Source organism: Leptonychotes weddellii, chromosome 3 (assembly GCF_054177405.1).
Source record: "Leptonychotes weddellii isolate Sample4059 chromosome 3, ASM5417740v2, whole genome shotgun sequence".
Taxonomy (NCBI): domain Eukaryota; kingdom Metazoa; phylum Chordata; class Mammalia; order Carnivora; family Phocidae; genus Leptonychotes; species Leptonychotes weddellii.
The window spans coordinates 55,089,250-55,102,712 of record NC_138371.1 but is presented as its reverse complement, the minus strand read 5'-3'; the positions used below and the strand labels follow the sequence as shown (position 1 = coordinate 55,102,712).

The following is a 13,463-nucleotide window of genomic DNA, read 5'->3' as shown; positions in this document are numbered from 1 at the left end:
AAATTAATGACAATAAATGCTCCTATAGTTTCTAAAAGATCTAAATGTATATGTTACCTTTAAAATTTTTGAAGAATGAATTCTGATTAAAAATAATTGATTTTCATATGTATTACTGCCTAATCACTATTGAGAAATCCAATGACTGAATAGTCCATAGTAACTTATCAGCTGATTTGATTAATTTTTTAAACTTTATTTATTTAAGTAATCTCTACACCCAGTGTGGGGCTTGAACTCACAACTCCAAAATCAAGAGTCTCATGCTCTACCAACTGAGTCAGCCAGGAGCCCCTGATTTGACTTTTTTAGAGACCAGTCACAAAATGTATACAAGTTCCCCAATATCTACTACTGATAAATTATATAAAATCTTTATCTAAGATATAAAATACTCATAGTAGATTTCATGCACTGTACTAGATTCTGTGGGAAAATACAAATGAAAATACAATACTAACGCTGGACTCAAACAACTTAGATACCAACATTTCTAGTTTAACTACTATAGTAGTTATCCATTTAGTTTCCTAAATGGATTTCACTGCATGCAAGTCTTGCCCTGTTCCAACCTACAATTTTTCTAAAATCTGATCGTATCTGTGGTAATAGAAATAACTTTTAACAACTCCTCATTGCCTAGTTTTTCACACAACTACCTCTATAAGTAGGAGAAAGAACCTGGGCCTTTGAAGGCCTGAAGATGTAGCTTGGAACTCACAAAGCATGACAAAATTCTCTTTATAATTCATAAAAATAATTCATTTGCTCCATAATACAATCATATTTGATTTTAATAAAAAAATGGTGTGCGTTTTCCCCTGAGTAAACTGACACTCTAGTAAGATGCACCTTGCTATTTCTGTGACTGTACACACCCACACACTGCCAGGCTAAAAATACTTCCAAGACTAAGTCACGAGCCTTCAGGATACAGTCAAAACTTAGCACACAAGGTCCCCAGCTCCACTCCAACCACAACTCCAGCAGCAACAGAGCAATACCACAGCCACGCCAAGGTACACCTAACACAACTTCCCCGTCACTCCCCAAAACACACACACGCAGGCACACACACGCACACTCTCCTTGATGTTTCATACCACTGCTGTTCCCTTTCCTAGAATTCTCCTCCCTACTACCCAACCACCAGCAATCTCCTGTTCATCTTGCCAGATTTCACTCAAGTATCACCTCTTCTATAATGCTGTCTAGATCACCTAAAACAGAGTTAACCATGCTTTCTTGGGTGTCCTTTGTATCTGTCACATACTTTTATTATAGCACCTTATTCCCAAAGTATTATTTTCTTTGTTTACTCATCCTCTTTCTCACTAGACCATGAATTTCTTCTTAAGGCCAGGAAGCCCATTTTACTTATGCTTGTATTACTAAGGCCCAACAGTGCCTATCTAATGGTGGTTGTTCAATAAATTTTGTCAAATAAATGAGACAAATAAATACATAAATACCACTCTCTAAATTCTTCCCTGATTTATTCTTCTTCATAGCACTTATAATCTAACATGCTATAGTTTACTTTTAAATTTGTATATTGCTTTTGCATTTATTAGTTTATTCACTCATGTAATTCTAGGCCTTAGAACATTGCCTAAAACATAGAAGGTATTCAATATTTGTTGTATGAGTGAAAGAAATACACTTAGTTATCTGAAAACCATTCTGTTCAGATTATTCAATATAAAATATGGTTTTTTACGTGTAGTTTTCTTCCCCCCCCAAAAAAAGCAAGCAAGAAAGAAATGCTAATTATGCCAAATCCTTGATAATGGCAGCAAGTAACACTTTTTATAAACTTCTAAGAAAAGATATGGTTTAATATTAAAATTCCAGATGGTTATAGGTAAACTTAGAGTTTACTATTTTCTAGTAAGGTATTGAGGAACATTCATTTTCAAAAAATGTATAAAGGTTCTTACCCATCCTTGGTTTGATCAGCTACTCCTGCCAAGAGCTGCACAATCTTCGGATTGCTATTTGGATCATTATACAGTTGAAGATAGCGCTGGACAAAGTCTTCTGGGGTCATGTAATGTTCTCCATCAACCTCAGTACTGGCATACTAAAAAATAAATAATGTATACTTAAAAATTAAAATTATTCAACAACATCTTGTAACCAAAAAATGTTTGTGAAAAGGTAAATTAAAGGCCAGTTATCAAAATCATAATAAAGATAATAAATGCAGGGCTTTTCTCTGGATAGTAAAAAATACTCATAGCCTGATTTAATATACTGATACATGCTACAACATGGACAGACCTTGAAAACATTATAAGTTAGAGAAGCCAAACACCGAAGGCCACAGATTGTATGACCCCTTTTACATGAAATGTCCACAGTAGGCAAATCCACAGTGACAGAAAGCAGAGGCATAGTTGCCAGGAACTGGGAGGAAGGAGAAATGAGAGTAACTGCTTAAACACATATGAGATTTTTTTGGGGGGGGCAATGAAAATGTCCTGGAATTAGATTGTGGCAATGGCCATACAATATTGTAAATATACTAAATGACATTGCACGGTAAACTTTCTTTTTTTTTAAGATTTTTTTTTAAAGATTTTATTTAGGGGCGCCTGGGTGGCTCAGTCGGTTAAGCGGCTGCCTTCGGCTCAGGTCATGATCCCGGGGTCCTGGGATCGAGCCTCACGTCCAGCTCCCTGCTCAGCAGAGAGCCGGCTTCTGCCTCTCCCTCTGCCTGCCACTCTGCCTACTTGTGCTCTCTGCCAAATAAATAAATAAAATCTTTAAAAAAAAAAAGATTTTATTTATTGACAGAGAGAGAGCGAGCGAGCGAGGACAAGCAGGGGGAGCGGCAGGCAGACAGAGAGGTAGAAGCAGACTCCCTGCTGAGCAGGGAGCCCGATGCGGGACTTGATCCCAGGGCCCTTAAATCATGACCTGAGCGGAAGGCAGACACTTAACGACTGAGCCACCCAGGCGTCCCTGCACTATAAACTTTAAAATGGTTAAAACGGTGAATTTTGTTATGTGACTTTTATCTCAACGAAACATATAATATGTAAGAGAAGAAATACAAGAAAGACGAAGAAAGGTGAAAGGGCAGCCGAGGTGACCAAGACCTGAGAGTGAGAAGATGACACCTGTAGACTCCTAGAGGGTTTCCACCTCCAATAGTGGGGAGCTGGGGGGCGGGGGAGGGAGGGTGGTGCAGGACAGACTACTAAACCTTAGAAGGTGAAATGAACGAGAAAAACATGACCTTCCATCATAGGTATTTGTTCTATGTTCCAGTAGCTGGAAAAAAGAAACAAAAATATTCTGCTTTTATGTGATTAATTTTTACAAAGAAAATAATACCTGCCTATCAAATAAATACTTCATTATTTTAAGGGTTTTATGTACTATGGCATGATCAAACATGAACAACCAAAGCTCTCCTCTTTGGGTTGCAGCTCATCAATTTAGCTACTTCAGTCAAATATCAAAGTATTGTAACATCAGAAATTTTCCCAGAATTGAAGAATACAAGAGATCACTAAATGCCAAGCACAATATATTAAAACAAATTAAAAAAAAAAAAACCCACATCAGGACCTGGCCCATCATCATAAAATTATAGAACATCAGAATAAAGAGAAAATCCTAAAAGTTTTCAGACAGAAAAAAAAAGGTCACCTATAAAGAATTATGAATCATCAGCATCAATGCTTCCTCAACAGAAACACTGAAAGCTGAAGACAATGCAGTAAGACCTTGAAAATTCTAAGATGAGTTTCAGCCCAGATTTCTAAACTAAGCCAAACTTTCAATCAATTGTAAGAGTAGGTTAAAAGTACTTTGAGGGGTGCCTGGGTGGCTTACTCAATTGGGCATCTGACTCTTGGTTTCAGCTTAGGTCATGGTCTCAGGGTCATGGGATCGAGTCCTGCAGCCAGCTTGGTGCTCAGCATGGAGGCTGCTTCTCTCCCTCTCCTTCTGTACCTCTCCCTGCTCATGCATGCTCGCTCCCTCTCTAAAATGGATAAATCTTTTAAAAAATAAATAAATAAAAATAAAAGTACTTTGAGATATCCATGTTCTCAATACTTTTTTCTCTCATCATGTGCCTTCTCAGGAAGCTATAGGAAAATTTACTCCATCAAAAAGAGGGCATGAACCAAGTCAGAGGAAGATGTGGGATCCAGGAATCAGATGATCCAACCCAGGAAAGTGGCCAAGAGAAATCCCAGGACAACTGTGCTGTAGGCCTCTAGAGTTCATAATCCTGGCAGGGAGCAGACAAAGGGCTCCAAGAAGGAAGCCACTGGGGAAAATGAAATGTTAAATTATCCAAGGCATTTGGCTATGTGAAAAATAACATTGGGAGGAGTATGAATCTTTGTTCAAATGTCACCTTCTCAATGAGATCTACTCTTATCACCCTATTTAGTATTACCCATGCAACCCATGCCTGCACCTATATTCCCAACCCCCCACACATTGCTCTTTTTTCCCCATTGGCACCAATCACTTTCTAACACACTACGTATTTTACTTCTTTATTATGTTTATTGTCTATCTCCCAAAAAAAGGAATGAATCTTTGTCTAGTTTGTTCACTGTTGTATCCCAAGCACCAAGAATAATGTCACACAGTAGGCATTCAGTAAATATTTGTTAAATTAATGAATTGGTATTAGGTATACAAATTGCTAAGTAAATGGAAAGTTAGGTGATTTTTAACCCTATGAGAAAGTAAGTTATGAAAAGGTATTTTTGTTGTACAAAAACAGGAAATATAATACATGACTTGGCTAAAACAAACAGTATTTATAGTCATACTAATACAGATACAAATATTAATTTAATAACAATGATAAACATACTGAGAGGAATGGAGGGAGAAGGAAGGAGGAAGAAGTATAAGGAAGTCCTCAACTACTATCATAGGAAGTCAATAATGCCTAGAAATAGCAGTATAGAGATATGAAGGGAAATACCACAATAAATAGCTAAGAGTTAGAAGTGGTTGCTTCTGGGAAACAAGACAGGGATGGAAAGGATCAAAGCAAAGGACTATTGGTTTGCTTTTTGGTTAAGCATTTCAACTATTCTCATTTGTGAATCTGACTAAACCAAGCAACCAGCTCTTTCAACAAGGAAAGAATTAAATAAAATACGTTTCTTTTGTCATATTCTAAAACACACCACAGAGGCTATCACAGCCAATGCTTTATTAGCCTGCACAAGAAGTAGTCCAAGGTACACATGTTTTTACTAGCTTGTACTACCAAAAACACTTAACAAATATCACCTCAAAATAAAGTCATGTTCTCTCTACATGCTATAAATGTCATTCCTGAAATGGTCCTAAGTTTAAGTCCTGGCCCTACCACTAACTCACTGAGTCCTTCAAGAACTCCATTCTCCCCAAGCTTCTAGATATATCATACATCTATAAAATGAAGACCAGGTGGGGTGGGAGGGATGGGGTGACTGGGTGATAGACACTGGGGAGGGTATGTGCTCTGGTAAGCACTGTGAATTGTGCAAGACTGTTGAATCTCAGATCTGTACCTCTGAAACAAATAATGCAATATATGTTAAGAAAAAAAAAAAAAGAAGATAGCAGGAGGGGAAGAATGAAGGGAGGGAAATCGGAGGGGGAGACGAACCATGAGAGACGATGGACTCTGAAAAACAAACTGAGGGTTCTAGAGGGGAGGGGAGTGGGAGGATGGGTTAGCTTGGTGATAGGTATTAAAGAGGGCACGTTCTGCACGGAGCACTGGGTGTTATGCACAAACAATGAATCATGGAACACTACATCTAAAACTAATGATGTAATGTATGGTGATTAACATAACAATAAAAAAATTTTTAAAAAATAAAATGAAGACCAAATAATCTTTGACATTTCAAAACAATAGGTATGCAAATATAGGATAAAGAAAAAATTAACTGTATAGTATTAATACTAATAGTGAGTGGATTCTACCAATTCCTGTCAACTACTTCTTTTGCTCTTTGTTCTTCAGTGTTCTTCAAAATCTGACATGTTTTACCAAAATCAGAAAATCACGGAGTTAAGAATAGGCAGGAGTGGGGAAAGGCACAATGTCAGGAAGACTACCGCAATTGAAAAGAGGAATCAACACAAGAAAGTCTAAAAATAGAATATAAAGACACTGACAAGTCAACAACTCACTAGAACATGAGTGCCAAACAATGGTATGGGAAATACTATGGGATTCAAAAAAGAGTGGTTCATTCTAAGAACAGGTGGAATGAGTCTGCAGTAGGAAGGAGAAAGTAACATTCAGAATAGGCCTTGAAAATAAAATTCAATTTTAACTGCAAACAGACAGGGTCTTTCAGGCTAAAAAAAGAAAAAAGAAATGTGAACAAATATAGAAATTTTAAAATACTTTTTTTCCTTTTTGGGGCGGGGGGAGAGTTAGTTGAAAAGGAAATGGTAATGAAGAGAGGATATATACAAAGATAACATGCAGAGGTGAGACCAAAAAGGCAGTTTGAAACCAGATGATAGAAGACTTTGAATGCTAAGCTGAATAGTCTGAACTCCATTCTGTGGACCTTGGGATGCCACTAAAAATTTTAGAGGAGGACAGAGATGTGATTTAACCTGTGCCATCTCTGGTGGCAAGGGAAAAGATGGTTTGGAGAGGACAGAAACTGACTGGGGGCAGGGAGAACAAGTGTCCCCTACTGAAGATCCAGATAAAAGAGGATGAGGCCTGAACCAAGGGGGTGGGAGTGCAAATAAGAAAACAATGGGTATTTTCACCCCTTGCTAATGGCCTTTTTTAAAAATGATTCTCATAATGTTACAGTCACACCATTCAAAATTCAAAAGGTACAGAAGGGTATACAGTGAAAAGTCTTTCTAACACCTCTGTCCCCACTCAATACCCCACTCCAGAGGCAATCAATTTTTTTGTATATCCTTCCAGATGTTTTACGCATAAATGATTATACACATATAAGATATATGCATACACATGCTAATGTATATACATGCAAATATGCATGAATATTCCTACTCATTTCTTTTTACACAAATGATAACTATAGATACTGTTCTGTACATCTTGCTTTCTAATTCAGTCATTTTGAAAAGCAATTCAGCAATATATATACATATACATATCATATATAAAGAACTATACGAATGCTCACGTCCTTTGACAAGGAATCCTGGGTCTGACGCCTATGAAAATTTAAAAGAAGGAAGAACTAAACACAAGATGCAAAATAAAAAAAAATACTAGAGATGGGTTATGGAGATCTTTGTTCTCTCTCCAATGGTTTGAGAGCTGCTTGCTTTCCTTAATCAGATGTCAGTTTTCAAAAAAGAATATGAAAACATTTCAGAGTTAGTATTAACAAATGTGGCAACTAAGTCTCCATTTCTTTTTGCCACATAGGTGTCTCACATCTAGCACTAATACCTGAATTTGACTGCCAGGATTACTACCACTACACACAGAACACACACACACACACACACAAATTATACTGTACTTACAGAATCACCAGGATTTCACAACATTCTTGACTTTATCAGGAAATAAAGCAGCCTTAGCACAAACCAAGGACACAGCAGCCAACAAGGAAACAAATGCTTTTGTTGACAAGTACCAGAACAGGCTTTTCCAGTATCTGGGGTTATAAATGATGCCAGAGAATCACTTACCCTGAGGTATTTTGCTAGTGTTTTCCCCAACTCTCCTAGTCTATTTTAACTTGATTTGAACTGAAAGATAAAGTGTATAGCTCAGAGGGAAAAAAAACAACTCTTCTCATCCATAAGGAGTTAGTACTTGACTTTTGCAGGAGACAGTTAACTAATTAACTCATTAAATTAGAGACAATTACTTGGCAATGTCAGTGAGTCTGTTTGCCTGAACAGACAGAACAGAAGAGGGAGTATAGAGCTGAAACTAGAATCTACCCACAGTCAGTCAAGATGCTAAAACATTTTAGATATTATGTTAACAAAGAAAAGCAGGTACCTTAAAAACAGATGATATATTTAAACCAAAAGTATATTTTTAAATACTTTTAAAAAAAAGAATGACCATTTTAAACAGCTTCATTACTTTCAATGTTTATTTTAATTGACTGCATAATAATGTTTTAAACAAAGTAAACATGGCCTTGAGTAACACAAAAGGCTAGAAATCAGAATAGATTAAGTAGCCATTTTGAGACCTCTTTCTGCTAACCAAAATGACTCGCATATTTATACTAAAAACAATAAAAAGCAATGTAAAACAAAGTTTTGGGTCTACCATCCTAACAGTTATGCTAAAAATTTAATCTATCAACTAACTTATTCGTTTCATAATATCATTTCCATTTTGTTCCTATCATTTCAAAGAGTGAACCGAAATTACTTTAAATGAAATTGACCAAATATTATACCCATACTCCAAATAATTTTAGAGTTAATCATTTGCCATTTCAAAGATGTCTCTTAAGCAGTTGTAAATCCCTCTTGGGCAGGAAGTCAAGGACACATGAAAGACATTGACAAGAAGTAGCTGACAGTATCTAAACAAAAACAGTGACTTATTTTCTTGATTAAACTTTTTCCAAATCCAACTCAAGTTTTGGAATGTAAAAGTGCACATAGATTTGACATTTCCAGAAATATTTAAATTTACATTGAGTGTAATTCACATGTGCTTGAAAAAGTCTTTACATTCTGAAGATTGAGAAATAAAATGGATCTTAATGAAAGATTAGAATCTTTATTGCTGATGAAAGATGGTAGGGTTTCACATATAGATATATGTACTTACACTACTGTACTTACACTGAACTACCTCTAGCTCCAAATGAGATCATGTTATCTAGAAATATTTTGCCTACCAAGCCAATAGATCAACATATCAAGGTCTCACTTGACTGAAGTAAGTTAGACAGTAGTAACTAACTCCTTTAACTATTTACCAAATTTCAACCTATATTACAGGTTACTATAAAGCAGACTTTACAAAGAGTTTTCACACAATCCTAAATTTCTATTGAGTAAAGAGGAAAAGAAGGTTAACATAAAATTCAATGACACAAATGAGTAAAAAACCCAAACAGTCTAAATGATACAAATTACCTGTTAAAATGGTTTAAGTTCAAAGACAAATAGATCCTTTGATATTTTATATGTCTAAAGGACTTTCCAGAGATTATAAAGAAAAATTCTCATCTGCTATAACTATAAAGCGGATTACTTTTTAAAAAGCATAGTTGTATCAAGGATTTTCTTTTTAAGTATGCACACCAAAACCAAGGTAATATATTTAGAGGCACTACTTAAAATCTGCTAATTTCAAATCTTCCGGTCATTTTGCATTTACTTAAAAAACATTTATCAAGTAGCGATTGTGTGCTAGACACTATGCCTGGTACTAGGGATGCAAAGATCACAAAAACATAATTCCTACCCTCACATAGCTCAGAGACGATAGCATGATGGACACCGAAACCAGGGTCAGAAAACGAGTTCTAATCCCCTGTGCGATTTCTTGAGTGAAACATAGCTTCTTTGAGCCTCTTCTCTAATAAAACAGTACAGAAAGAAAGCTGTCTTGATGTAAGGGAAAAAATGAGATCTTGAACACCAAAGTACCTGGAAATTGTAAAACTAATGCATATTGAAATACTGTAGTTCTTCTAAAATGCTTAGAAACACAGAAAAGCATAGGGTCCCAATTTCCCTCCTTTGCTTATTTAATTATTCTGCTTTTGCCCAAGCATGAAGGAGTTATTGTTCTAACTCTTCATCTTCCTACAAACCAAGGTTTCCTTGGGGGTGGCTTCCACTATTTTTGGGTTTACCACATCGGTCCTAACTGGTCTAGCCAGCTTCATCTCTGCTTATCTAACATGGGGCTGTAATATGAGTTAAAACACACTGTTGCTCCATGACTTTGTTCCAACGGAGATGAACTGACATTTTTCAGATCTCAACATCCTTTTAATTTCAGCAACTCTCAAATGACAATGTCACAAAGTTTGGTAATTACAGATATCACATAAAGCATTTCCCATGTATAAAAATGAATACATTAACAATGGAAGAGCTGAGCATACGAAGTTAATCCTCTTGCTGTCCTTCACTTTTACTGCTCTTACTCCTAACGGAAGCCAAATTTAGTCAGGAATGTATGCCCTTTCACTACACGAGCACTCTCCATGAGGAGCAAACTGCAATGGGTCTGACACACAAACCCTGTTACAACAATACAATGTGGAATTCATCTATCATAAGTAATACTTTAGTAAGAAAAAATACTTTTAACACATATGGCCAATTTTTTAAAAGATTTTAATTAGCAATGCAAAATTTTTTTGATATTTACTAAAATCAACTACACATGCATTAGGAAAAGGTAATTTTATCCATCTAATTTTATTTATTTATTTATTTATAAGATTTTATTTATTTATCTGTCAGAGTGAAAGAGAGAGAGAACAAGCAGGGGGAGTGGTAGGCAGAGGGAGAAGCAGGCTCCCCACTGAGCAAGGAGCCCGATGCACAACTCAATCCCAGGACTCCAGGATCATGACCCAAGCCAAAGGCAGACACTTAACTGATTGAGCCACCCAGGTGTCCCATCCATCTAATTTTAACTAGCACTTTCTGTTGCATATTTCACAAACACGAGAATCAAACCTTCTATTTGATTTTACAAAAAAAGTTTTCCAAAAGTCTGCTTTCTAACTCAGCTTGTTTCCATGAAATATTATGTGCTTATTTTTCTTTTTGCTTCAGTATATGTATTTTTACTGTCCATTATATCAAGTCCTACTGTCGGCTACTAAAAAATGCAAGTCCTAACAGAGCATGGAGGTACAAGACCCTTGTTAATCACTGAAATCAAATGAAACTACCATAATAAATGAGGTCTACCAAAACAATTTTCCCCTCAAAATGGCCAAAAACCTTGGAAATAAAATAATGACCCCAGAGAACTCAATAACTCAAACTAGAATGCTTCTCAGGACAGATTAAGTTGTATAATTAATTTGCATTGTTCTTAAAATAATACTTCAATCTCTTGGTCTAAGTAACCATGGGAACATACAAGGAGCATATATATTTGTAAGCCTGAGCAAATCATGTCTTTGACAATCAAGGTGCAGCTCCTAGGGGGACAGAATGCTTTAATGTTGGTAAGCTTTGATTAAATACCAAGATTTTTGCCACAGAGATAGAAGGACCTTTATCCTGGTAGGGAGTGGAAAATATTAAAAGATTTAAGAGACAGATCAAACAAATGTAATGTATGAACATGGCTTGGATCCTGATTTTAATAAAACAACTTTAAAAAATGAAACAATCAGGGAAATTTCAACACTGAATGGAAATCCACATTATTAAGGAATATTTTTACCTGTAATAATCGAATTATGGTTTGATGGTTTTCAGAGTCATCACCTTTAGAGATACTAAAGTATTTGTGTATGCAGTGATACAATGTCTGGGAATTGCTTCAAAATAATCCAATGCAGCTGCAATACAGACGAAGCAATATCAGCCATAACAGTTGGTGAAGCTGAGTGATGGATATATGGTAATTCATTATACTATTTTCTCTAACTGTATACAGGTTTAAAATTTTCCATAATTAAAAAAGACTTTTTAAAAGACAGAAAAAGAATGAGATGATTCTATATGTACTAACATACCCCTATCTCCAAACAGTATTAACTAAAAAAGCCAAGTTGCTTTGAAATACATAAAGCAAGTCTCTTCCATTTACTGTATAACCTTGATCAAGTTACTTAACCCTTCTAGGGCTCAGTTTCCTCATCTATGAAAATGGGAATATTAATGGTTCCTATCTTATAGAGTTGTTTTGAGGATTAACTATAAAGATTTGTATAGAATACTTACAATAGTGCCTGACACATAATAGTGATTCAGTAAGTAAGCAATGGCGCATTCTAGAAGCCCAATAGTGGCTATGGCACTGGTTTCAGTGAATGATGCTTCAGAAACTTCAGTAATATTAAGTAAAAGAGAGCTGGACAGCACAAGGAAATGATTTTTAAGTTACACACTGAAGAATGAATTACAAGTCTCTTTTAGGTCTGTGTCTTGGTATTTCAGAGCCTACTTGGACTATTATTCCTTCTCTGGTCCAGACTGAGCAGCTGAAGTTTCCAAAAACAACTCTGTACACATCTTTCATAGTCTCTCAATCTTAGACCATGGCTATATCCCTTCTCAGAACCTATAAACTTGAGAGAAGTCACCTCTTACGGCGGTATTTCTGAATGTGGGGATTTGTAAAGATCTTCAGATGTATGTCTCAAGAATGTGAGTAATTAGCTGATTACATACATAATCATAAACACATATTAACATCTTAGTCACTTCATAGGTCCAGCACAGTTATCTTGGAAAGACAGGGTCTCAGATCTTATTCAGGAAAGAAAAGTCTTCATCTCATCTTAGAAGAAAAGGAAGGGAACAAGGAACTAAGCTCCATGTGTCAGGCATCATTTACAAATTACCTCAGTTAATCTTTATAACATTCCTATGCGCTAGGTGTAGTTATCCCTTCTCAGACAGATGAGGAAACAGACTCCAAAGCTAATGTAAATGCCTACAGTAATACAGCAAAAAGGGAGCAAATAAGGACTCAAATCCAGATCAGACTACAAAGCCATTGTAGGCTCCAGCTACTGGTCTTCTGGATGAAAAGGAGTCAGTGAGGCCTCACTCAAGGTAGTCTAAGAACCCCAGGGACAGGAGGAAATTAAATAGGAAGGCTCACAGTCTACTCAAAGCCGTCATCCATAAGAAAGCACAGAAATGTATAAGAAAGCTTACATAATAGATCAATATGATCTACTTAAATATGATCTATTCAAAATGTAAACTGAATTATTCCACTTCCAAGGTGAAAGACCTTCAGTAGTTTCAACAACGCTCTTAAAAAAAAAATCCAAACTCTTCTGTGGCCTGCAAACAAGGCCGTGCCTGATACGGCTCTCCTTCAGCCTCATCTCTTACTGGCCATTCACTCCCTCACTAACTGACACTTCAGGCACACTGGCCTGCTTTCTGTTTGCCGAACATACAAACCCTTATCTCTGTCTAGGCCTTTAGACTTGTGAGCCCTCTGTTCAGAATTCTCTCTGCCCACCTTTTAGTCTCATCTCTAGTATCACCTCCTCAGGGGTCTTTCCTGACCACCCCCTTGAAAAATGATGGCCTTTTCCATCATTCTGTTTATTTCCTTATCAGACTTATCACCTTCTGCAGCTGCTTTTTGTTTTTTTTCCAAGTCTGTGGGCTTTACTATTGTCTATCTCACGACGACCTAGAACGTGAGGTTTTACCTTCACTGAAATCCTCTATCTAAAATCTATAAAGGTAGGAGCACCTGGGTGGCTCAGTCAGTTAAGTGTCTGCCTTTGGCTCAGGTCAAAACCAAGCCCCACAGCAGGCTCCCTGCTCAG

The 13,463-nt window shown here is 36.5% G+C and overlaps 1 protein-coding gene across 3 annotated transcripts in view; it reads right to left on the bottom strand.

Annotated features, from left to right (window-relative positions):
- Positions 1 to 13,463, bottom strand: part of SLC25A12 (solute carrier family 25 member 12) — a 197,543-nt gene that overhangs the window by 80,089 nt on the left and 103,991 nt on the right. For all 3 annotated transcript variants that reach the window (XM_031026492.2, XM_081814184.1, XM_006731791.3), the window contains exon 3: positions 1,941 to 2,083. In XM_031026492.2, coding sequence (XP_030882352.1) covers positions 1,941 to 2,083 — 143 coding nt within the window. The remainder of the gene's footprint in view (positions 1 to 1,940; positions 2,084 to 13,463) is intronic.